This window comes from Pagrus major, chromosome 9 (genome assembly GCF_040436345.1).
Source record: "Pagrus major chromosome 9, Pma_NU_1.0".
Lineage (NCBI taxonomy): Eukaryota > Metazoa > Chordata > Actinopteri > Spariformes > Sparidae > Pagrus > Pagrus major.
Window position 1 is genome coordinate 26,811,969 of NC_133223.1, and position 24,579 is coordinate 26,836,547.

At 39.9% G+C, this 24,579-nt stretch overlaps 1 protein-coding gene and 1 non-coding gene across 2 annotated transcripts in view; both read left to right on the plus strand.

Moving 5' to 3' along the window:
• The window catches only part of pth2ra (parathyroid hormone 2 receptor a), a 63,016-nt gene extending 48,377 nt beyond the window's left edge, over positions 1–14,639 (plus strand). The window contains exons 13-15 of the mRNA XM_073473170.1: positions 5,024–5,162; positions 11,130–11,171; positions 14,253–14,639. Of these exons, the coding sequence (XP_073329271.1) occupies positions 5,024–5,162; positions 11,130–11,171; positions 14,253–14,639 (568 nt within the window). The remainder of the gene's footprint in view (positions 1–5,023; positions 5,163–11,129; positions 11,172–14,252) is intronic.
• Positions 10,244–10,325, plus strand: trnas-uga (transfer RNA serine (anticodon UGA)). The gene has a single exon. It is a non-coding gene; the product is annotated as a tRNA-Ser (tRNA).
• Positions 14,640–24,579: the final 9,940 nt, after the last annotated feature.

Consider the following 24,579-nt stretch of genomic DNA (forward strand, 5'->3'; position numbering starts at 1 on the left):
CAGTTGAAAAAGTTCTTTTCAACGAGAGCAACAGTTAAAAAGGACTCACAGACCGACACAGAGCTTTTGTGTTGATTAAATATAGCCATTTATAATATGATAACTCCAGCAACTCTCTGGAAATTAAAGCAAAAGTTACAATTTATGACAACTTGTGTTTTATTTTCTCAGCTCTAGACCACAAACCATCAGTTGTGATAAACAGCTGTATTATTACTTAAACAGCGTGAACACGTTACTGTGGATGACTGTAAAAAGCCAAATCAAATACGTTCTTATGAGTTATAATCACAAGTTTTCAAGCTGGATGTTGTGGAAGCGAGAAGAGAGAGGAAGATGAATTACAGCAGCCAAAACAAGATTGGATTCAATCTTAAACTGAAGTCACGCTGTTAAAAATGTAATAGCTGAAAAACACCGAACCTGACTGCAAATTGCTTCTTGGATCGTTGTACAATAATCCTGTTTTACCTTGTAGATTCCTCACTGTCACATTAGCAGACATTCAAATAGGGTGAGACAGAGGAGGGGATCTGTATGGCCTCTTGTTTGTTGTGGCAAGAACTTTATTTTCAGCCCTGTACGTTAAGATTATTCAACCCAATTGCCAGAATAAATGTTGGCTAATACTACATTTTTCTCTTGTCACAGTGCTGTGCTTATTCTCTTCTTAGGTTAAGGCACAAAAACCACTTGATTAGGGACAGACAAAGTACATCAGTCACCACAAACATGCAGCCCAGTCACCAGGATATAGTGTTAGCAGTTAACTTTTCTGCAAACCACAGATTTCTCCAAGGTTGACATTTGTAGCAGATGTGGCATATCGCATTTACATTATATTCTTATTGCTGGACTTTCCCATCAGGAGGTGGAGGGGATGGTTGTGGCGTTACAAGGCTGCCAAACTGATGACTGCAGTTTGATAGCAACCGAAACTGGCTATTTTTCACGGGAAGTTCTGGTTGTGGCGAACAATACAGGAATTTTAAGCAAAACCGTGATGTTTTCCTAACCCTGACCAAGTAGTTTCTGTGCCTAAACCTAACTAGAGTGTGAGCACAGAGTTGTGACAAGAAAGAAATAGAAAACTGAACCTAAGCAAACGTTAAGTTGCATCTTAAAGTAACAATAATTATGAACTTATCTGTAATTTTGCAGAAATGTACCTAGCTAACATTTATTCTTGCATTTGGGTTGAAACACAGCTGCAGATGTCTCGTTAAAAACCCCCAGTAATGTTGCAATAATCACAGCTGCAGATGTCCCGACTTCCCGTCAAAAATATCTGTTTTTTGTTGCCACAAACACAGCTGGAAGTTGACCTAAAATCTTCTTAAAAATATCTGGTGGTTTCATGCTTACAAATGCTGAAACACAGACATGACTTGGCAGCCTGGTCTCCTGCAACTCCAACACCTTCTGCTCTACTTCCTGACATAAAAGTATCAAACACATAATGTGAACGTTACAATGAACATCTGTGAATCTGTGGTTTGCAGAAACATTAACTGCAAAGATTTTGTCCAGATGACTGGGCTGAGATTATTATCATTAGTCTCTGTTTTGCAGTATTTAAAATGTATTCGGGTATTTAACATTGTGTCCTGGTTGAAATAATGTTCTGATCTGAATGAATTAGAATTAACTGCCAACATTTATTATCCCAATTATGAATTGAAATTCAGATGCGTGTGACAATTTAGAGCTGCCACAGACTATTACTGTCACAGCTGCAGGGAGGATTTCTCCAAAGGTTACAGGCTGCGGGGAGTCACTGCAATTTCTGGTCAGTGACTGAAGGTAAATGTGCTCCTTTCAGGTAGTTTCGAGGTCTTCATACAGATCTGGGTTGCTACAGTTATCGGAATTGCTGTGATAAAGAGGAAGGTCACCATCTTTCATTGAAAAGTTGTTGTTGCCCACAGGAATCCTTACACCACCATCAATGTTTGAATAGTCGCAGCAGGCTGCAAAGCTTTAAAGAAGTGTAGATATTTCATCTCTGCAGAAAAACACACTTACAGCTTTTCCAAGCAGGAATCTTCAGCTCTGTCAGGTCTATTGCATACCTTGAGCTGCAGCTAACAATCATCATGGTCTCTGTAGATCAAAAGGATAAAATGAAGCCTGTTTTGCTATTTCCTCTGGAGGGCTGTCTGAGCTTCAGCTGTGTGTGTTTTATGGCTGTGTGTGTTTTATGGCTGTTGAACATGAAAGAGATGCATTGGATGCTCCAGGATCACTGTTTACGTCCAATATATTCTGGATGTTGGATAGCAATTAACTGTGCTCTGCAGTGATTGGATTGTTAGAAAAATAATGAAAATGTATTTTTTCTCAAGGCTATAAGATATTTTATAGTGTAGATATAAAATGTATATGTTCTACATAATTCTGTAGTCAGAGCAAAAATAAACCTGTCTCCAGCAGGAAACAGTCCCTGAAGGAAAGTTGTTTTACAGAGTAGAATCTGTCGCTTCTTGATGTAGATGTGCAGCTGTGGGGACTCTGATTGAAGTGAGAAAAATAATACAAAGCAGTGTTGCAGTATGTGCTTTGGGAAATAGAGACAATGCAGGTTCCTCTGACACTAAGCCAGAACAAAAAAGCTGAGAAAAGTTCCCTTAGTGAGACTCCCTCACTGTGGCAGTCTGGCAGTCTCACAGCTGCGGAAGAAAAACACTAATATTCCCTCAAGGGCGAGTTTGAAATGTGTTCATGTACTTCTGTATCCGAGCCAGGAGGCTCTCCAACTGTGGGAGACAGTCAGCCTGCCAACTAAAAAAATAATTACTGGTTTCAGTATCTAGATTTGTGAGCCATTAACCTTGTGACAATAAAACTGATTAGCTGCTAATTTAGCTCTGTTGATATGTAAAACTCATATTGCTCATTTACAAAGACAGAAACTTGCATTTCATACATTTTTGTTTTGCATTCACACATATGAAGCTGTCATGTCCACGCTGTGACATGTCATGTCTGCAGGTAGCTTTCAATAAACATTCTCAACAAATAAATACCAACCCTTACCAAAACACTGTGTATACTACTGCTAAAAAATATGCAATTTTCTGCCACAAAAGCGTGATTCGGTACAGGCTGAGAGGACTGCTTCTTATTTTGAATAGCCTCTTGTGATTTTAGGTTGGAGAAAGTATTTTTCATGAATTGATGTTATTTGATATAAAGACTTTGCAAAAAAACATGGAGAACAAAACGCTGTACGATGATTCAACCAGACTGACCACTGAAAATGCAGAAGGAGACAAAGATTTCTCTGTGCTGCAGAAATCACAAGCCATCGATAAAATGACTTAAAAGCTTAGCATCGAGATCTGTGTAGATTTAGGTCTTTTCCATGAGTATCAGGATAGTTTGCAGAAGGGACGCTTTCCTTGAGCTTTTAAAAAAACCTTCTAAAGTGCCGATTTGTGAAGTGTGGACGTACAAAAAAGGAGCATTTGGGAAACAATCAGTGAGGATGCACATGAAACAAGTACAGTGTTTCACTACCTTTGGGAAGAACCAAAACAAGTTCTTTGTTAGCACTTCAAGGTCTAATTACAAGTGAACAACTTAACATGCATGCTCAGTCTGTTCTTCTCTGCTGTTTGATGTATCATTCATGTAAACTTCATTTCAGGAGAGACTTTTGATAGAAACAAAAGAAGTGAGAGGATGTGAAGTAAAATACATTCTTTATTGTGAACAGAAGGAGCAGACTTTGTTGCTTAGACCCCATCAGGAATGAGGTCACCACGGGAAGCAGTTGATGAATGAGGTGTTTTCTGGTATGAGGGAGACTTTCCCCGTGGAGCCTCGACACTGTTGGTGCTGATGATGAGTAATAACTTTAAGAGGGGAAACTTCTGATCGGACTGTTGGCTGGAGATGCCGGGCATCGACTGAAATGACACCTGTGTGACAGCAGAGAGAGAGAAAACTTAAAGTTTGACAGCTTACAAATGATTGACTATAAGACAGCGTGTCAGGCTGTGACTGGATGAGAAGGGGAATTAACAGAAAGAGATTAGGGACAGCGGGGGACTGTGCTTCTGACTTTGAGGGTATAAGCGGAGAGAAATTGTCTTCCTGACTGAGCTTTCGCTGAGCTTCATTACATCCTACTGGTCTGGCATGCTTGTTTGAGCGTTTAGAGGTTGTCGTCTTTGTTTTTTTTTTGCAGAGATATTCTGTAAAACAATGTGTGCAGATGTTTTTTTCAGACAGAGGGAAAACAAATATCTTAAAAATAGCTATTTACAATGCGTTAATTAGGAACAGGTTTCTGTTTCAGTGTCAAACCACAGAGGGCCGAAAGAAAACAAGCATTGTTGTGAATCAATAATGATCAATAGTCACTTAAGCTTCAACTAAAAACAAATTAAAAATGGTTGCAACAAATGCAAATAATCTTTCGTTCTCAAGATGTATGTAACTGAAATCAAGTTATTCATTCATTCATACTGTTTTTATGTGTGTTATAAGAGCCATCATTGATTTGTAAGGGAAAAAATACATAACATAGCAGGTGGTTTAAAACTTGTGTACACAAGGTATATTAAACGCCATTCTACGACATAGAGCTGTATAATGAAATGAAAGTTTGTAAACTTCCTCCTTCATGCAACACAAATTACAGAACATACTGTATATATAGTTTATAACATACAAATATACATAAAGTGCATCTTTTGAATCTGCATTAGGGTGAATGTAAACGGCAGCAACAAGATGGTGATGATAATGTGGTCGGTGATCTTCATATCAAAAGTTCGACAAGAGATAAAACTGTCCATCGGCTTTGACTGTGTGTGAGCACCAAGCTGTCGAGCTGTAGTCCTGCGCTCTGTCGGCTCAGAACACGTCTTCCAGTGATATTTAACGAAAATTTACTGTCATGAAATGTCATCACGGCAACTTATTAATGTGTATCTTTCTACTGTTTATAAGTAGAATACCTTTATCATCATTGTTGCTCTGCTCTGCATACATGTTTGTGTGTTTGTGTCCATAGAAAACTGGCGAAGTCCACCCTCGTGTTAGTGCTGGTGTTTGGTATCCACTACATCATCTTTGTTGGGATGCCTCACACATTTGAGGGGTCGAGCTGGGAGGTCCGCATGTACTGTGAGCTGTTCTTCAACTCCTTTCAGGTATGTTCTGACTTCCTGCCTGTAATAAATCATTACAACTTGAAAAATCTGCATGCATGGTTTAGTGTCAGCAAGTCAACATCTCAAAGTCAGCATAGTAACTGTTCATCTCCCTCCACCATTAACACACACACACACACACACACACACACACACACACACACACAGACACACACACACACACACACACACACACACACACACACAGACAGACACACACACACACACACACACACACACACACACACACACACACACACCACACACTGTGGGTCAGCTCATTGTAACCTCATCGCAATTATCTTCTTTAAATTACATGACTGTCAGTGTAACAATCAAAACTCCACTTCATTATTCAGTGAAGCAGCTTCCATAATGAGACAGATTCAATGTCGTCATTCAGCTTTGCTTAAATTTAAATGAGCAATTTCAAACTACTTGTAAGTATGAGATTGACTTTTCCCCATGTGCGGTAATAACTCAATTACAGCTCATATCTCATCACAGGTTATTTTTGACCTTACCACAGAGACCATGTTTAAGAGTGTTGTGGACATTATTTTGCCCTAAAGTCATGAGCTGTTTTAATGAAGTAATTCTCAGTTTGACCTAACTGTATCTGTAATGAATAAATCAGCAAATGAGCAAATTAATAAGCAAAATCCAATTAACTTACAGGGGAGCCAAGAAGAGTCACATGTGCTCTGTGAATGATTGCTCGCTTCATGGAAAAACATTTTTTCAAAGTTCATTCTGTAAAGTCAATTTTGGTCTTTTGCAATAAAAAAGTGTCACTCAAAATTGAAAATGTAATATCATAGTAGATCTAATCCTACTGATATTACTGCTGTTGGCTTACACACATTTGTCACAAACCAATCGCCAGACTAACTGTTGGCAGTGTACGCTTCTGCAAACCACGGATATGTTGCAACTTTACCTTTCTTAGGGTTCAGTTTTCTATTTTATGTTGTGACAACACAGTGCTCATGCTCCGGTTAGGTTTAGGTACAAAAACCTCTTGTTGAGCGTGAGGACATCTTCATGCTTTGGCCTTAAATACCTGTCTTGGTTGCCAGGAGTTCAGCTGGAGATGGAGTAGTTACTAGAGGTAGTAGTAATGTATTACACATCACTTGTTACTTTACTTATTTACTCGCTGTAGAAAGATACTCTTTACACTACTAAAGTACTTTGCAGCATCGCCTAACATGCATCATCACTCGCCTAACTGCATTGCCAGTTAAGAATATACCATTAAGCCTTACATATGCAACATCTCAGCACTATCCTGACGAGGACTGCATACATTTGACCTGTCTTTTGTGCTCTTTAATAACATACAAAGCCAGTAGAAAAGTTGGTGAAAGCCACTTCACAGAAAAATGCCTTGTGCAGTAACGGCTTCAAAACAGACTCGCTTGAGTCACTCGCTCAGCAAACCATGACTCATGGCTTTATAATAGATTTGTCCAGCTCATTTTCATGTTTATCAATAAGGAAGTATATCTGACCAGGAGGTTTCTCTCAAGTCGTTTCCCGTTCCTCCTCAGAGTCAGCGCTGCCCAGGCTGAAGAGCCTCTCCACAGGTGCACTGACAGCGTTGAATTTCGTAGAAATCAGGAGAGCTCAAGTGATTGAGCTCAAGCGTGCATGCTGATGTTATCCATCAGCCCAATATGCACATAATTGTTAATCTTATGTAACCGTCTCGCCTGCAAGAATACATAAAGATACATAATACCAAGCATAAATCAAACAAAATATCTAGTAGGATTACGATTGATCTGTTTGAACAGTCTTAGATTGATTGGTCTGCTGTATGAGCTGGACACACTGTGGTCTTAAACCTGGAAGACTGGAAACTTCCTGTGATAGAAGCATAAAAAAAGCCTACATTCATATTCTGTACTTGAATAAAAACTGAGAAATTAAACAGAACACACTGCAGTTTTAACCTCCAGTGCACCTATCCCCATGAAAATACTGTGTGTCTCCTAAAAATTACATTCATATGCAACTAATTTGCATAAGCAAATACATTTTGTAGTGAACTTAATGCCACCTGGACTTTTTTTTAATAAATAAACTTATGTTTAATGAAAGGAACTTGCAAACAGATCAACAGAACAAATTTGTTTTCCATTATCATCAAATCTCAAGAGGCTCCAGATGCCAATTTTATTCACACAGAGCACCAGTGCACATGATTAATGTTCTGGATGAAGATGAAATTAACTGGACCAAAATATGAAGACATTCACAACACAAGTTGCAGTCTTTTGAGTGTGTTCTGTCATCTTGAAACACATCAGAGGAAGCGTGAAATTGAACTGTTGAAATCTGAAGTGAAATTGTCACTATTTATAAATATGGAATGTGTTCACAAGCAGGAAGAATGATTTAAATTAACTTTATCTTTATAAAATCTTTGGGATGACTGTTTCTATCAGGTCTAGTGTGTAGATGTTTCTATTTTGTTAAATGTCTTTGGGAGGATATATCTTAGTAACGCATGTACGCCAAACGCGCACAAAATTCTTGCTGAAATACTGACAGCTACTAATCAACGAAAAGAAGTCAAACTAATCACATCAGCTTTATTTTTGATTTGTGTTTAAATGTGCACTAGTTAGAATAAGTTATGAGAATAAGTTTTTAAAGGAGTTATTATCAAAGTGGAAAAAGCTAATTTAAAACCCATGAAAGGGTTTTTGGTCTGTGTGCACTTTTGCCAACTTAAGCCCAAAAAAAACTGTGATCAGTGCCAGAGACACAACAAAAGCTTGATTTAATGTCAAAACTTGGACAAAAATTGCTCTGCACCACCTGCTGTGCCAACAAAAACATCAGCTACATCACTCCGTCCACATCAGCATGAGGTTGCAGATTAGTTTGAGGCCATAATATTACCAAACAGACGTAAAACACGAGATGTGCCTGATGAAAATGGCTTTCCATGTATATATTAAGGTTTATAATAAACAATTGCTCTCTTCAGCAGCTCAGATATAAGCAAAAGTAGGTAGAATAATTGGAATTTCACCTGGAAATATCATTACAGGCGTCCATTGCTTTGCAGATCCTCTTTGAATAGCTACCACCTTTACAGAGAATTCAACTTTAATACACAAATCATTTGGAGCCCTGAGTCGAATGTAAGAGAATCCACAACAATGTCCTGTAAGACGAGAGACTTTGGAAAGAAGAAGGAGTCAAAAGAAAGACTGTTCATATTTGGTTCTACCATCTGTTCTGAGTGATCCGATCACAAGTGGACAGCTTCCAGCCCGTCAAATTTACACCTGGCGTTGAATGTGTCTCGACATTACCCATGTAACCCATTACAGTGAACCACAGGGAAATCAGACAGTGTTTAATCCATTATGATTGTTGTTGTGGCTTCTTTGTGGTGTTTGGTGGAGGACGTCAGTTGAGTAGTCCTTCAATGTGGCCCAGGACACATGTCCATGCACACAGGCTAGAAGAATGCGTCTCGGACCACCTCTGAATGTGGTCTGAGTGATCAGATCTCAAATGCGTCCTCAACGCATCTTGGGGGTGTTCGCACCTGTACTTACAGCTGTCCACTTGTGATCGGATCGCTCAGGACGGATGGTAGTGCAGAAAAGACCGACAGCCACATACATGATGCAAAAAGTATTGAAATAATGGAACCAGGTTGCAAAAAGAGACACTGTAATGCTTCACATCTTCACAAGCTCCTGTTTACACACCATAACAGCCAAATTTAGAGGCTGTAATGAGTCCAAACAAAAGAAAGAGCTCAGTGTTTGGTTATTTATCTGATGTCTCTCACTCAACACAATCAAAGCGCCAGGAGGTGAGAACCATATGTGCCTTCATGAAAAGATCATAATGCTTGCACCCACTCACATATGGGGCTCAGACAAACACGAGTAATTTCTCGGAGGCATATTCTAATTAAAACAAATAGTGTTGCTTTTTTGCGCAAGCAGAGAAGTAAAGGCAACTTTTACAAAGGAGAAGAAGAAAAATACTTATTATGGTAGGTTCAGTCAGCAGGTGTTAGTAAACCTGCTGGTTGGGCCTGGGGCTTAAAATCACCTACTGGGCCTCTAATAAACCCCAGTTGCTCCCACTCTTTTTACTGTGCTAAAGCACTACATGACCACATGTTTACTTTGTGTTAAATAATTAGAAAAAAAGTTAATTTATGAATATGCTTAAAGCACAATACTGAACTAATGAAGGCTTTCAACCTGGGGTCCTCTTCAATAGAAGAGTTCACAGTATATCATTATGCAGTTTCAATCACATTTTCTGTTTAATTGGTACAAAAGTCCCTTTTCATGCCAGGGACCTCATGGGGGAAAAAGTTTATATTCATAAGAAATGAGCCTTTTAATTGTAGACTCATAGGGCCTTATTTGAAATAACTGTAGTGCATGGTCTAAAGTCAATGGTGCACGTGCATTCATGGCTTTCCCAACTCCCTTTTGTTGGTTAAACAGCAAATAATCTGGGTGCAAAGGGGTTGTATTCAGCATATTAATTAGTCATAGGTGTGCTTTGGTTGGAACATTAATTAAAGGTAGTTAAGGTGAATCTGGAGAAAGATAGTGGATTGGTGAGTCTCATTCCCAAGTCGTCAAATGGCCCTACGTGTGTGCACATGTGAGAAAACATTATCTCTAATAACACTAAACAAGGCAGACTGAAGTCCAAGATGACTCATCTCTGTGATGTATTTTGAATCCAGAAGTCTCACTGTTTCATTCCGAGTGATATTTACAGGTGAGTGAAATGTAATAGTCAATAAGTCCCTCATGAAGACATCGGGGGCCCCTGGCCGTGTATATCAGGCGCGTTCATGGTGCAGCTCCTGGCTGCTTTCAGTCATTTTTAATGTCAAATCTAAAAGCTGTGGTTATAAACTTTAAAAGGACAGAGGAAACTCTCCGGAGGAAACCAAATTAAGGCAGAGTTAACTTCTTGTATGTAAACATTTGACCCACTGGAATTGTGATGTAGTGATTATAAGTGAAATAATCCGTCAGGCACAAATAAATGTCCTAACATCCTTTAACTTAAATATAGTCATGGTGGCCAAGAGGTTAAGGCGTTGGACTTGAAATCCAATAAGGTTTCCCTGCATAGGTTTGAATCCTGTCCGTGACGCCAAACCTTTAGTGTATATATATGCATACAGTGCACCCCTCATCTTTGCACTGTGCAAATATCCTGTTTGCTTCATGTGCAATCTAATGTCTCTGTGCAGTTATGCTTATTCTTATTTACTACTCACCATGTGTGTTACATTTACGGTCATTTGTATGTAGAAAGTGAATAGAGTGTATATAGTCTTTATTTTTTATAAGCAGTAGTATTTCATTTTGTGAGTCTAGTATTTTATTGTGTATTTCTATTTTTTCTTGCTTTTGTCCTGTTTCAACTTCATCTATCACTCAACAGCTGCTGTAACGAGTGAATTTCCCCAGCTTCCTTTTTTTGATGACTTGTTATCCTTCACAGCTACAGCTTTCTGAAATTAATTTAATTAAAAAAAAAAGTCCGGTTGAATGACAACATTCTTGTTACACAACTTTTCTGGAGGATGTTCTTTTTCAGAGTACACTGTGTTCATTTAGCGGCTCTGCCTGGATGTCACACAAACATGGACACACATCTTCCCAGAAGTCTCTCACTTTCAAAAAGACACCCTGTCCTTTTTTACTTCTTATCGTAGTGGGAACACAAGGTGAAAAAGGCCAGAACACAACCAGCGGAGCGATATCTGTCTTTTCTTCAGTAGAAAGCTCTATTTCAGTCAACTAGATAGTTTGTGACCTCACATCCTCGACATCTTGATGACATTTGATATGTGATTGTGATCATCGCCCTGTACGTGACGTTTGTTCACACTTTGCTTGGCTCACACTGTGTTATGAGCTGACAGCTTGTATATCCATCTCTTCCTCTCAGGGTTTCTTTGTGTCCATCATCTACTGCTACTGCAACGGAGAGGTGAGTGGATCGGTTGTGATCATGCGGGAAAAGCACCAACACTGACAAACGTAGGAAATAAAGTACTCAAAATAAACTTTAGTTTGGTTTCAAACAGGGTGCGAGTTATGTGGGAGCTCAGCTCTCATAAAAAGGGATCTGAGCTTCAATGAAAACAGTTAAATAACACATCTGTGGGGGTCGTTAATACATCACCAACATCCATTATTGAAATCAAATAATAATGTGAGTGTTATTTATGTTAATTATATGTTTTCCCAATGAACCAAACCTGACCACCACACACTCGGGCAGTTCAGAAGAGGAGGAGGATGTGATGGAAGACCATTTCCACCAAAGGCAAAAAATTGTTAAAAAAAATAATAAAAAGTGTAAAAAGCCCATGGTAGGTCATAATTATAAGGGAAAAAAAGATGAAATGATGTGGAAAAACTCGTAATTATGGCACTAATAAAAATTTGATTCGTCGAAGTTAAGAGATAACAAGTCAAAATTGTTTTTTATTGCATTATTCTGACTTTTTATCTATTTTTTTTTACTTATTTATGTCATAATTATGACTTTCCTTGGGAATATTTCTTTCATCAAGCTTAATTTTAATCTTTTTTTCTTTATCCGGCAGAAATAGGCTTCCATAAATGTGGCAGGGGCTGCCAGAACGTAAAGTCCCTTTCCCCTTTTCTCTCTCTCTTATGGATTTATTCATTTGTCTCTGCCCCTAAGTTAAGTTATTTTAGAGACCCCCACAAAGTTAAGATAATAACTTGAACCCTGGTTTCAAATTAGTCAAAGATAAATCATAGCTACTGTTAAGAGAAATCACTTCACCAGTGGCATAAGAAGAAGTTAAAAAGTAACTTTAGGGTCTTGTCTTTCTCTTTCAATCCATTTTTGTCTTGCCCTCTTAAGTGAAATGTGATGAAAAGTGCTGCCATGATATCATTCTCTCGCTGTCTCCCTCTACTATCTCATTATATCTTAACTGGCAGTCAGAATTGCCATTTCTGCCAGTGTCACCCTCTCTATTCTTTGTCCCCTTTCTCTAAAGGCTTGTGTGATCTACATTGTATCCTCCTCTTATATTCTAAATGAATGCAACTCCAAATTAAACAAGGGGTGTTTATTTTCTGTTGAAATTGTCATAAACAATGAACCAAATGACTCCTGGGATGTAAAAGACAATGAACACCCTGCCCTGCAGCTCTGGGCAGCCTTAACCTTCTCCTAATGCATCGCTTTAGTCATTCAGCCCACACACAGAGGGTGTAGTTTATCCTCACCACATAGAAAACTGTAGGCAGCTGCATCCAGCAAACCAGCTCAGACAGCTGAGTGTTTGCAGCTTGTAATAGCACTAAGTGGTAGAGATGGAAGATAAGATTTGGATCTTAAAAGGAAAAGTTTGCGAAAAACGAAAATCCATTCATTATCTACACAGCCCCATGCTGGTGGTGTTAAGGTTGATAAAAATAGTGAAACCCAATTGGAGACACAGAGAGGCAGGCAGGTGAAAGAACAAAAGGCGAGCTTTAATGATAAGCTGAAATCCAGTCTAAAAAAATCAAGGAACAAAAGGCAGGTAAAAGGAAAGTCCAAGAAAAAGCTGAAGAGAAATACAAAACTGAGGACAAACCAGAAGACGCAGAGCTCCATACAGCTCATCCGTCATAATCAGTGCCCCAAGATCCCAAACTGATTTGAAAAGAGGTTATTTACACCATCAACACACAGGCGAGCTCATGCACTCACTTTCAAAATAACGTCTTTTCAAATAAATTTGGGATCTCTTGCTTTTACTTGTTAAACTTAAAAAAAAAAAAAAAAAGAAGTCTTCATCTACTTCAGTTATTTAGGAGAAAGCTGCAACGCTGTTTTACTGTGAAGCTCCAGAAATGTTTTGTGGACTACGAAACTAAATCCGACTTTCCATCAGGCGAGTGGATAATGACAGAATTTTCATTTCTGGGAGAACTTTTCCTTAAAGTATGACCAGAAAAGCAGAAAGTAGTTATTTATAAAACCTTACGTGGATTTCCAAGCAATAAAGTGATTTTCTGGATTTTCCAAGCCAGTGGTGAACTTTGCATGAGCTTTATGAAAAGTATGCAGCGAAAACACACTACCAAGCAATGTGTTGGGCTTTGTTTGACAACTTAGCATTTAGTTGGCTAAATTAAATATGTTGCCTGACTTCAATCTCCTCTACCATCGGCATGATGTAGTCCTGCAAAAATTTTAATCTTCTCTTCTCTTATTCCTGCCTAAACCCTGATTTGTGCTGGCATTATATGAATTACAGATCACAGATGTGTGAGTTACAAACGGGAGGTGTTAGAATTGGCCACCTGTTGAATTCATACTCTGAACAAATACGGGACAAAAAAATCACTAACTGCTAACTGCTGCTAACTGTAACTGCCATAAACTAGTTAGCTCAGTTAGCTGTGCAGCTAGCCATGAGCTATTCTACCAGACAATTCCATCTTGAGGTGCTGTGTATTAGGTGACAAGTAAAGCTTGGCTAGCTGGTTAGCATGCTAACTTCAGTAGATATCTCTGCAACACATTATATAGAGATCTTTGACACGGCGCCAAACTGTTAATTCTACACATTGCGTTCCTACAGTAGCAACTTTAAACTAGTTTTTTCATTCTCACCTAACTTTTAGAACTCAAAAGCAAGCCGACACACAAATCACACAAATATAACAATATTTTGTTTTATAAACGAGGCCTGAGAGCTGGAGAGTCAGACTAAAGAGGACAAGGATGACTCAGGGATGCCTTTGTTGCTCTGTGTTTGTGAGGAGGCAAATGTTTGCTCATGTATTATCATTTGTCATGACAGAAATTGAATTTGCTGAATCACAGTTCCAACAGAAGTATCTACACTGGCACAAGAGAAGTGAAATAAACCAGGGTGAAACGGCATTTGCATAAACCTGAAATGAAAAATGACCCTACATAGAAAACATTTCTGGATATCAAATTAGGTTCTGTCAGATATTTGTATCTCAAAATAAGACTCCTATTCTGCACTCGGAGGTAATGTTTAGCCTTTTGTTCTCGTCATTCCCACAGGTCCAGACAGAGATCAAGAAAACATGGACACGCTGGAACCTGGCCTTCGAGTGGGAGGGCCCGGTGGTCTGCGGCCGCTACCGTTACGGGTCTGTCGTCGTCGGCCTCAACAACAACAGCACCAGCAGCCAGTCCCACCTGGCAGGGGCTGGCCCATCCACACGCTCCACCACGCTTGTTTCAAGCCGTGTTTATCGGAGCTCCGGCGCCCCCACGATCAGCATGCACGCCACCCTCCCAGGATACGTGATCAGTAACTCAGACCCATCCATACCCGAAGAGCCTGAGGACAGCGGCCCCAAGCAGGTGGACGATATCTCGCTGAAGGAAAACCTGCCTGTTCCCAGTCCCAGTGCAACAGCTGAGGATGAGGAGGAGACACTGTAACAGTCGGGGAAGTTCGTAGGTGGAGCTCTGTCAACCAAATCCAGTCTCACGTGACTTTAAGTCAAACAAAAAGAGTCTTGAACCTTCGCAGGACCTTGTGACAAAACTGATTGGATTTCTGTGTCCAGACTTCTCCAACCTGTCCGCATGGTTCGCTGTGGAAACGACGTAGGTGTCGGTTACTACGGACGCTGGTGACATGGCTGGAGAAATGAAGATGATCAAGTCGTGATGCAGCACTCCTCTGTCTCGTTGTTGTGTGTCGCATGACACTTTAGGACTCTGATGTGAGCAGCCAGAGCGTCCAGACTGGAATACATTTCCAGTTTTGCATCTCAAACTGCCTCTAAGTGTGTCTTGGATTTAATTCGCATTATTAGCAGAATCACATTTCATGTGTTTTATCTGCTGCCCAGACTTTCTCAAATCAATCTGGATGTGCAAAGAAACAGTTTGAGTCGGCAGTCCGGAAAATCCCATAAAGAAAACATGAAAAAGGTTTAAATATGAAAGCTTGACACAGGCGATGAACCATAGCTGCCTGTGTTGCAAGCAAATGTTTCATGTCTGTTGATCTCCTTGAAATCCACACCTCCACTTCTCACTCGCTATGTGAAAACGATTAACAGTTATTATCTTTGATGGAGATCTTACAAATGGATGTATTTGTAGGAGACAGAGCTGTGTGATGCCCGAAGGTGAAATGCAACAAAACAACACATCTTCATTTATATTCAGCCTCTGCACCGACCGTTCTGACTGAAGACAATCATTTATCACCCTTCTCAAGCTTAGACAGATGTGAAACTTAAAAAAAAAGATAAAAAAATATTGATTAAACATTTATTTTTCAAAGGGAGATATATGCAATTTCCTTTCCATTTTCCTGCTGTCACCTTGATTGTATATAACACAGCTGAGCATAGAGAGGCAGAGCAGGAAAACAAGCACAAGGAAAATACTTGAGAAACATACCTTGAAATAAGAATAGAGGAAATCAGGTGGTAAGAAAAAAGGTTGATGCTTTTTTTTTTTTTAAACGCTTTAAGCAGCTGTGGAAGAATAAAACTTGTCTCCTTGATGAACCTTTGTTCTTGCCGACAAATGTTCACTGAATTTGAACATACTGAATGTGATTTTTTCTCCACGTGTGCCAAAGCTACGTCATTTACTGCCATTTACAGGAGTTTTTCTAACCCTCCAGCTGGCGAGGTTACAACTCCAGCAGTCAAGAAAGTGAAGGACGTCTTGACGACGAATCCTTTTCATGGACGTGTTCAGTGTCATGGTGGAACTAATGTGCTTGCTTGTACAGTCAGCCGACATTGTGATGACTCTGTCCTTGTGTGAGAAGACAGAAGCAAACTAAAGTAAAGAGTATGCCAATATTTTTGGAGCAGAGCTGAAATTTAAAAAAGATATTGCTCACTTTTCAGGACGTACACGTGTACATGGACAATCTTGACTTTTGTTGCCTTTAACCGCTGACATCTGTGGATTCACTTGGTGTGTTTACAAGTCCAAAACAATGGTCACAGTCTGTAGCACATACTGTGTTTATGATCACATCACATGTGGCATTATGATGAGATTTAAATCATGACTTCTTATTTTTGACAATCAACTATTGTACTGACTGTGAAGGGCTACATTTGGTGGCCGCTCGAGTGTTTTGTGTCTTTTATGCATGCATGTAAGTCAGTGCATTCGAGTCTATATTGTACACGTGCCTGTTCTCTTGAAAAAAATCGACTTGAAAGGAATCTTTTTAGTCCCGTCTGTTGCCGAATGCATTTGGCGGTTTTTCTTTGTGATATTTGTCATTGTCTCTCTCCCCTTCTTTCCTTGCCTTTCTGCTTAATTTATCCTCCCTCCCCTCCTACCTGTTAACTGCTGATAAATGTTATATGTTTTCAACAACGGCCTGTTGAGCTGCTCTTTGATATTCCAGCTGCCAATCAATGGGATGTGATGGACACTTTTTTTTAATGATTTACCTAAAAACCACACACCTACACAAACATCACACAGAATGTAATTATAGCAGAAAGACGTTGGTTTAAAGTGACTTGTGCGTCATAAAACTCAAACTGAAATGTTGTTTTCTTCGCCTCCAGCAGTACTTGACAGGGTGACTTCAAACACTTTGTGCAAAGCTTTAACAATAACGCAGTATTCTGTATGTTACCAACAAAAAAGGGTTTAGAAAGGATCATGTTATGGCCAACCCAATCACCAGAATAAATATTAGCAATGTACGTTTCTGCAAACTATGTTACGGTGGGGTTTTTCTCTAGACCCAAAATGCAGAGATCGGAGGCTGGAAATCAGGTTTAAAGGAACTTATTTCAGGACAGAGTTCTTGAGGGAATAGTGGACGAGGAGGGCAGGCCGGCAGGCAGGCAGGCAGGCAGGCAGGCAGGCAGGCAGGGTTGTCTGGTGACAGCGTGGAGGGAACTCAGGTGAGCAGAACGGAGAGGCGCTGGAGGTTCTGCACACGAGGCAAACAAAACATGAACATGAGACGTAGCCCAGACACTAAAGAGAGAAATCTCAACACTAGAAAATACTTACCAAGAGCTAAACACAATGGCAAGCGGCACTGATATAATCGCCATAAGGGACGGAATAATCTGGCACCGGAGGGGAGATGAGACCAGGGTTAAATAGCAGAGGTAGATGAGCTGATGATCTGCAGGTGCGCCTCTCTGCTGCTGCCACGCCCACAGACAGACACACACACACACACACACACACGCACACACACACAGGGAAAGGAGCAGGTGAGGGAGAACCGTGACAAACTATGAATATGTTGTGATTTTTCATGCTCACAAGTGTTGAAGCGCACTCCTGAACTGCAGTCACTGGCTCGGCAGCCTTCTCGCATGTAACTCCCCCAACATGAAAGTCAAGTGATTAACACGTAATATGAGTATGAAAGGTATTACAGAAATGTCAATATGATGCGTAGGCCTATGACACAAACAAATGTGCACGTGTAGGTGGTTTGCAGAAACATTAACTGCCAACACAATCCTGGTGACTGGGCTGGTTTTTGCTCACCTGATTGTGTCACCACAAACATGGCCGATGTCTCGTTAAAAATATCCAGTGGTTTCACGCTTACAGAAATTGAAATGCTGTCTCAAACAGTGGTCTCTCACTTGGCAGTGTCTCGCCTGAAAGCGGTGTTCAGAAAAGCATCAAAAAGATGAAAAGTAAAGAACAAGAACAGTGACGTTCACTTTGTTTCTCAGTACCGCATATAGCAGCACCCACATCATCGTTCCTCTTTGCGACGCCATGTTTAAAACTGTGCATGGAAGAAGATGGCTTTTGTTGGGATGTCATGAAGCGTCTCAGTTGTCATCCACTCCGTCACACTACATGCATTAGCTTAGTGCAGGAGCGGGAGATGAAGGAAGGCTGCTCAGTTTTTGCTCAAATTCACTCTGGCGTTTACGTTGGGCCAATAGAGCCTCTGCTGCTTTATCAGCATGCTGCCAGTAGGACATAAGTGGTAAATTGTTGCCTGAGGGTGTTTGCATAGATTGTCATAAATTTTGTTTGTTTACATATGAGAGAGAGAGAATTTAGAAGCACGAGCAAGCTCATCAAATCAAAGCCATTGGAGAAAATGCATCATTTAACCTCTAATTATCTGCATTGCTCTCCTCTCCATGTCTAATTAGCATCACCGAGTATTAGAGATGCTACAACATGAAAGTGGCTGTCTGAAGAGGATGGGTTCGAGTTTGAGTGGTCTGGTTGTATGTTTGAAACAAGCGACCCGAATCACTGTGTGCCTGCTCTGTTTGTTGACTCCTACAAGATATGCTGTGTGCCATTACCACTCTGCCTTCTCCTCGCCTTTGTTGTTTATTTCAGAGACATACTCCTCCTTACTTGTGATTTGTCATACAGGCTTTTGCTTAATTGCAGTCCAGCCATTTGCAAGAAATGCACAGAAACACAAACAAACACACATGTATATGTGCATAGAAATGGGAACACCGTCAGCTGAGCACAGGGGTGACTCATTAGAAGGTATGATATCTGAGGCTTGTTAGCTGCTTTGATATGCTTCATACGAAAACAAAGCAGTAGGGAACTGTGGCTTTGTGTTTGCTCGGATAAAATAACTCAGCTCATTTATTGCTTCTTCTGGGAATACCAAAAAAAAGACCAAAACAATATAATTAGAAGTATTGTCATGAAAGGAACATCCCCAGAAATCTTAAAAATGGGACTCTAACCACCCTCCTGACAACAAAAACAACACTGCCAGTAATTGTGGTGTGTATCGTTATTTCTGCTGTTAATTTTAGTGGACGGTGCGACTGTGTGGGAGTCCCGTTTTAAACATGAAGAGACACTTTATGACTTAATAAAGAGGCTGTAACAGTTACAAAAGTAGATGTAGTTTCTGTCTCTATAATGTTGATGAAGGTTCTGAGTCATCCAGCTCATGGTAAATCCAAGTGCTGTATCGTAGGCAGCTGGACTTGTTTCAGTATCTTGAAGACGTTTCACCTCTCATCCAAGAGGCTTCCTCAGTTCTAATTAACTGGAGGGGAGCTGCAGGCTTTTAAACTCTGTGTGGGAGTGTCCTTACAGAGTCATTAGACAGCTTAACAACCATTCACACCTGGACTCACCTAGTCTAGCAACCCACATGAAGGCCGGTTGAATCAACGACCCACAAGTGGCCCTAACAACTCTGAAATACTGAGCTCACACATATCCTTAATGACTCTGTAAGGACACTCCCACTCAGAGTTTAAAAGCCTTAGATGTCTCTATAATGCACACTTTTTGTCTTTTCAGGTTGTAGGATAAAACTAAATGAGTAGACATTTCTTCACAATGGTACATTATATTCACATATAAAGAAGTTTTAAATACATTTGAATTTTAAGAAAATCACGTTTGTTCACCCAAAGGTGACAGAAATCATGGAGTTTCCTTTTACCGATGAGTCAACATCAAGAAGACTGTGAAGCCAGTGACCACAGTTCATGGCTGTGTTTCAGAAATTGTAACTGTGAAATCCCTGGATATTTTTTTAATGAGACCTGGGGAAATTTCAGGACATTTCCAGCCATGTTTGCTGCAACAAAAACATGTATTTTAAGCCAAAACATGATCTTTTCCTAACTTAAACCAAGTGTTTTTTGTTCCCTAAACCTGACCAGAGCATACAGGCAGCGTCGTCACAAGGTAACATTGAAAATTTAACCTTAAGAAATGTTAAGTTGCAACAAATCAGTGGTTTGCAAAAACATTGCCAACATTTAGTCTCAGCGACAGGGTTAGGCACTGAAACCACTTGATTTTAGGAAAAGATAGTGGGTTGGGTTAAAATAAGTACTTTACTTATGTAAATGAATCCACATACGTACGTAAATTAAGTTATATTACTTTTGGTTTCACAAAACTAGTCACTCCAGGGTGAAAGACCCGTGAACGTAAAAATGTTTTTTTAATGAGCTGCTTTCACAGTCGTGTATGGTCGTTTTTCTGCTGAGGGCGGGCTGGATAATTGGGGTGCACTGCTGTGTTCCAGTCAGCTTGCTTATGTGCTACAGCTAATTACTCCCACAGTATTCTGCACCGTCAGGATAATGATATGATGCAGCTCCCATGACTGTCAAAGCTGAAACCAGGCAGAAAGAAACAGTTCATTCTGGTTAAGTACATGCACAGGATAAGTGACGATTTGTCTGCGCTGTAAATCGTTTTGATCATGATGAGTTTCTGCCCTATTTGGTGGCAGCGGGTACGCCTGCTAGCCCTGTCTGATCACCTTGACCTCTGATATTGAGCCTGGCCAATAGAATCATTATAACCTGCCACTCTGTAGGACTAGAGCAAAGGTTTAGATAACCATTTACATGATAATACTGAAATCCAGTGAATATGCAGTCTCATGGTCACCCTGAAACTTTACCTTGGCACATATTCGTCTACATCCCATTTTCCCATTTGAGTGAAACCATTTCTCCAAGGCTCCCCGTCCATCCAGCTGTCAACGAGTAAAGACAAAGACTGCATTTTATTTCAGTCTTAATATCCTGCACAAAGAAAATGTTCTACCCATCCACCTCAAGCTGTTGCTAGTTTGTCCTCTGCTGGCCTAACCTTGGCAACGTTGGAGATGAAATCTTTCACTTACCTTTCATAAATGAACATCATGAAGCTCATTTGTGCACCCAGTGACACACATGAATAACGCTCAGTTATATCTAATTCAGTCTGACTCATGGCTTGCTATTCTGAACTAATTTAGTGTGCCCACACACCTGCAGCCTTCAAAAAACCTCAAGAATAAACTGAACATAGATGAAGGATCCAGAAAAAAGTACTTACATAAGTGCGTTATCATAATAGAGAATAAAGTAGGGCTATTATGTGCAGCTTTGCCATTAACTGAAATTTCCTTATTAGGGATTTACATAACCCAGACCCATTAAGAACATTATGAACAGAGTGAGAACACGCATGAGGCGGAAGAGCTTATCTTTAATAAGTCGATATAGTGTGGTATATAATTGATCCTTAATGAAATGTTCTTTGCATTCAGTTCCTCCATGAAGAACATTTCAGCAGGGTGAAAACAGCTGGTCCGTGCTTCAGCTTTAGCATCTTCTGCTTGAGGAACACTCACTCACTTTTGTTTTCCATTGAGTATAATTATATAAACATAAAGAAATTAAATTAGTCAGTAATTTAACACCCTTAGTCACACTTTACCCCCTTTTGCTAGTCTCCAAGGAAGTTTAGATATCTTAATAGATAGCTTAAAGGTGCTATTTGTAAGAAAAGTTGATTTTTGAGCCTCATTCCTAACTTTTGAACGAGACTCAAAAAAATAAACTTTTCTTACAGTGCGTGTGTGTAATTTCTTCGGATGCATTGTCAAAAACACACAGTGTATTGCCTTAAGTGAAAGTACTGAATCTGTTGAATGTCTCACTCTGAGATTTATAGAGAAAATCTCTTTAAAGCAGAGAAAACTAAACCATGACCAAAAAAAAGGATAAAAAATGTGTTGATAAAGGTTTGTTTTCATTATATAACCACTACAACACATTTTCCCTGCAGCCGTCCTTGACCTCAAACTAATACCAAATACCAAATAACTCGCTTTTTATGTTGTTATAATATTTTGTGGCACTTAAATATTTATTACTTTGCAGGAGTGTCTGCTCAAGCTGGGTTATTTCAGCTCTCCTCAAAAGACTTTTAGTGCTACAGGACCTCGTGGGACTTTATCTGACTGCTGCTGCCTCACTGCTTTACCTGATCTCACGCTAGGCTTCATTTCATTTCGAGGCACTCAAATAAAGGAAATTACCGTTTACAACAAATGGTCACACAGATTTGAACGAGGAAATGAATCTAAGCAGCGTTAAGGATTTCTACTAGGAGAGATGATGCCCCCATTAGATCCCTGAAACAGCAGAGCCACTGCAATCTGCCATCTCAAATCTATGCGACTAATGTTGCAATTTCCTTTAAAATTCCAGCAAAGCCCTTCTCCTCTGCAAGGAAGCTCAAGCTGCTCTCAGTTAAAGTAAGGTATGGTAACGATAAGTATACTAACAGAGAGCAGAGATAAAAACCAAGCAAAATAAAAAACAAAATATTAACGTAAGAGTCACTGCTGAAATCACAATCTGTATATAGGCCAGAATAAATGGTTTGCAATAGATCTGTTATGGTTGTAGCAAAAAACCCAAACTGCAGAACACAGCCAGGAAGAAAACAGGCAGAAGGAAAAAGAGGAGAAGAAAATAGAAAACATACAAAAAGTACAACCGAACAAGATTAAGCAGAAGGAATCAGTGGACAAAAACCATGATGGAAGAACAATAAAAAATGCTGTGCGTAGAAGAACATATGTTTTCTTCCAGCATTCATGACCCAAATAAGTGTGGGGAGCACTGGCAGGAACACAAGGTACAAACACAGAGCCTACACTGACAAACTGACAAAAGAAAGAGGGAAAACACGAGTTCAATACTGTACACAGGAGGCTAATCAGGGACAGGTGAAACTAATCAGGACAATCACAAGGGAGGGGAGGCTAGACAAGACAGGAAGTCACACAACGTGACACATGACCGTACAAAGTAAAACAGGAATCCCAACATCCTGACAGTATGTTTCTGCAACCACAGATGTGTTGAAACTTCACGTCTTCATGTTGCAACTTTACATTTCTTTAAGTTTAATTTTCAGTTTGATCTAGTGACAGCGCTGTGGTGACGCTACACAGGTTAGGTTTAGGCTCAAAAACCACTTGGAAAAGATCATGTTTTGGCTTAAGATACTTGTTTTTGAACCTCTTTAGACTTTTTTTTTCTCCTTCTCTATGTACCTTGGAAATAGGTGAAGCTGTGACAGAAACCCCTCCTTTCCTCCCTGCTAAGTGGGCATAACGATGCAAACCTGTTTTCACTCTCCCTGATTGAGCAGCTTCTCTCACATCCCACGCAGAATTAACAACACACAACAGGATGAACCCCTCAAACAAATTAAAACAATCTTGTGTTACTTATACAACCTAATAGATAATTTAGTGAATTAACTGAAACACTGGACTGAAATTTAACGAAACACAACCCACAAATAACTCTTTATGTTGAGGAACGGAAACAGAACGACGACGATACAGAGCAGCAGACAAGTAAAAATGTCATAAGTGGAAGCACTGATAATACCAACAACAACAGAGCAAACTGAAGGAAGCAGCAGAGCAAATAACTTTCAAATTATGTAAGTTTGTACGTAGTTATTTAGGTGTCATGATTTGACACAGTATTTCAAATGTTTCTTTTGGATGAGACAGAAAAATCATTCTGATTTCCATTTTTACAGGTGCACTGATACTGAACGTGACACACGCAGATTGGGTGGATAAATAAAAAGCACTGAAGAGAAACAAAAAAGCTTTAAAGTCAACTTTTGATTTGTATAAAACTACAGGAAGAGATCACATGAACAGATTAGACTGTTTGGGATCAAACAGTGCTCTTTGATGAAAGTTAGAAAAAGGATTTTATCAGTGAACAAAAACTGGGAGGAAAACAGAACTGATCTTGCGTCATTCATTTTGCTTACGTCACTAATTGTGGCTTTTGGGACAAATTGCAGACTGCATGAGAATAACTGCATAAAAACGTGCCTCCAGGCGAGATCAGGTCATTGTCTGTCCGGGTACCAAATGGGGAATAAAACAATATGTAAATCACTTCTTGGATGTGGTAAATTCGTTAACAAATTCAGGGATGGAAAAATACAAAACACCAGGGGAGCTGCTCCCCAGGACAGAGGGAGGGCCGGCCTCAAAAAGGAGCTGGAGACAACTGCTATTTGAAAGTTAGGAGTTCGTCATAGCTTAAATAACAAGCTGATAGGTGGTCGCTCAGAGCCGGCTAGAGAACTGGGTGCAGGGCGGACCCTCTGGAGAATCACAGCAGATTCTGCTCTGATCCGGAGGGGAGACGGGATGAAAAGCGGATTTATCTTCGCTCCTGTTTTATCAACCTGACTGCATCAGTGATCAGCAGAGGTGACCTCCACTGATGGGTGTTGACGTACTGTAATGTTGACTGCCGACTGGAGCTGCAGGGTAAATGTACTTTACTTCATACAGAGAGGAGAGGGGGAAAGAAGAGGTCATGTTTAAAAGCTTTATTCACGTTAAGTTTATTCTTGTTCGAACCAATCAGCTCCCTGGACAACCTATGCTTACTCAAACACACCTGCAACCAATCACACACACACACTCAGGTAACACAGAGGGGCGTTTAAGCACAGAGGCAATTAAAGCACACACACAATAGAAATGTTTATACGACCTCTGGAGTCATAACAGCAACAATATGTAAAATAAGCTTTATGGAGAAAGATAGTTGATTGTTGAATTTCA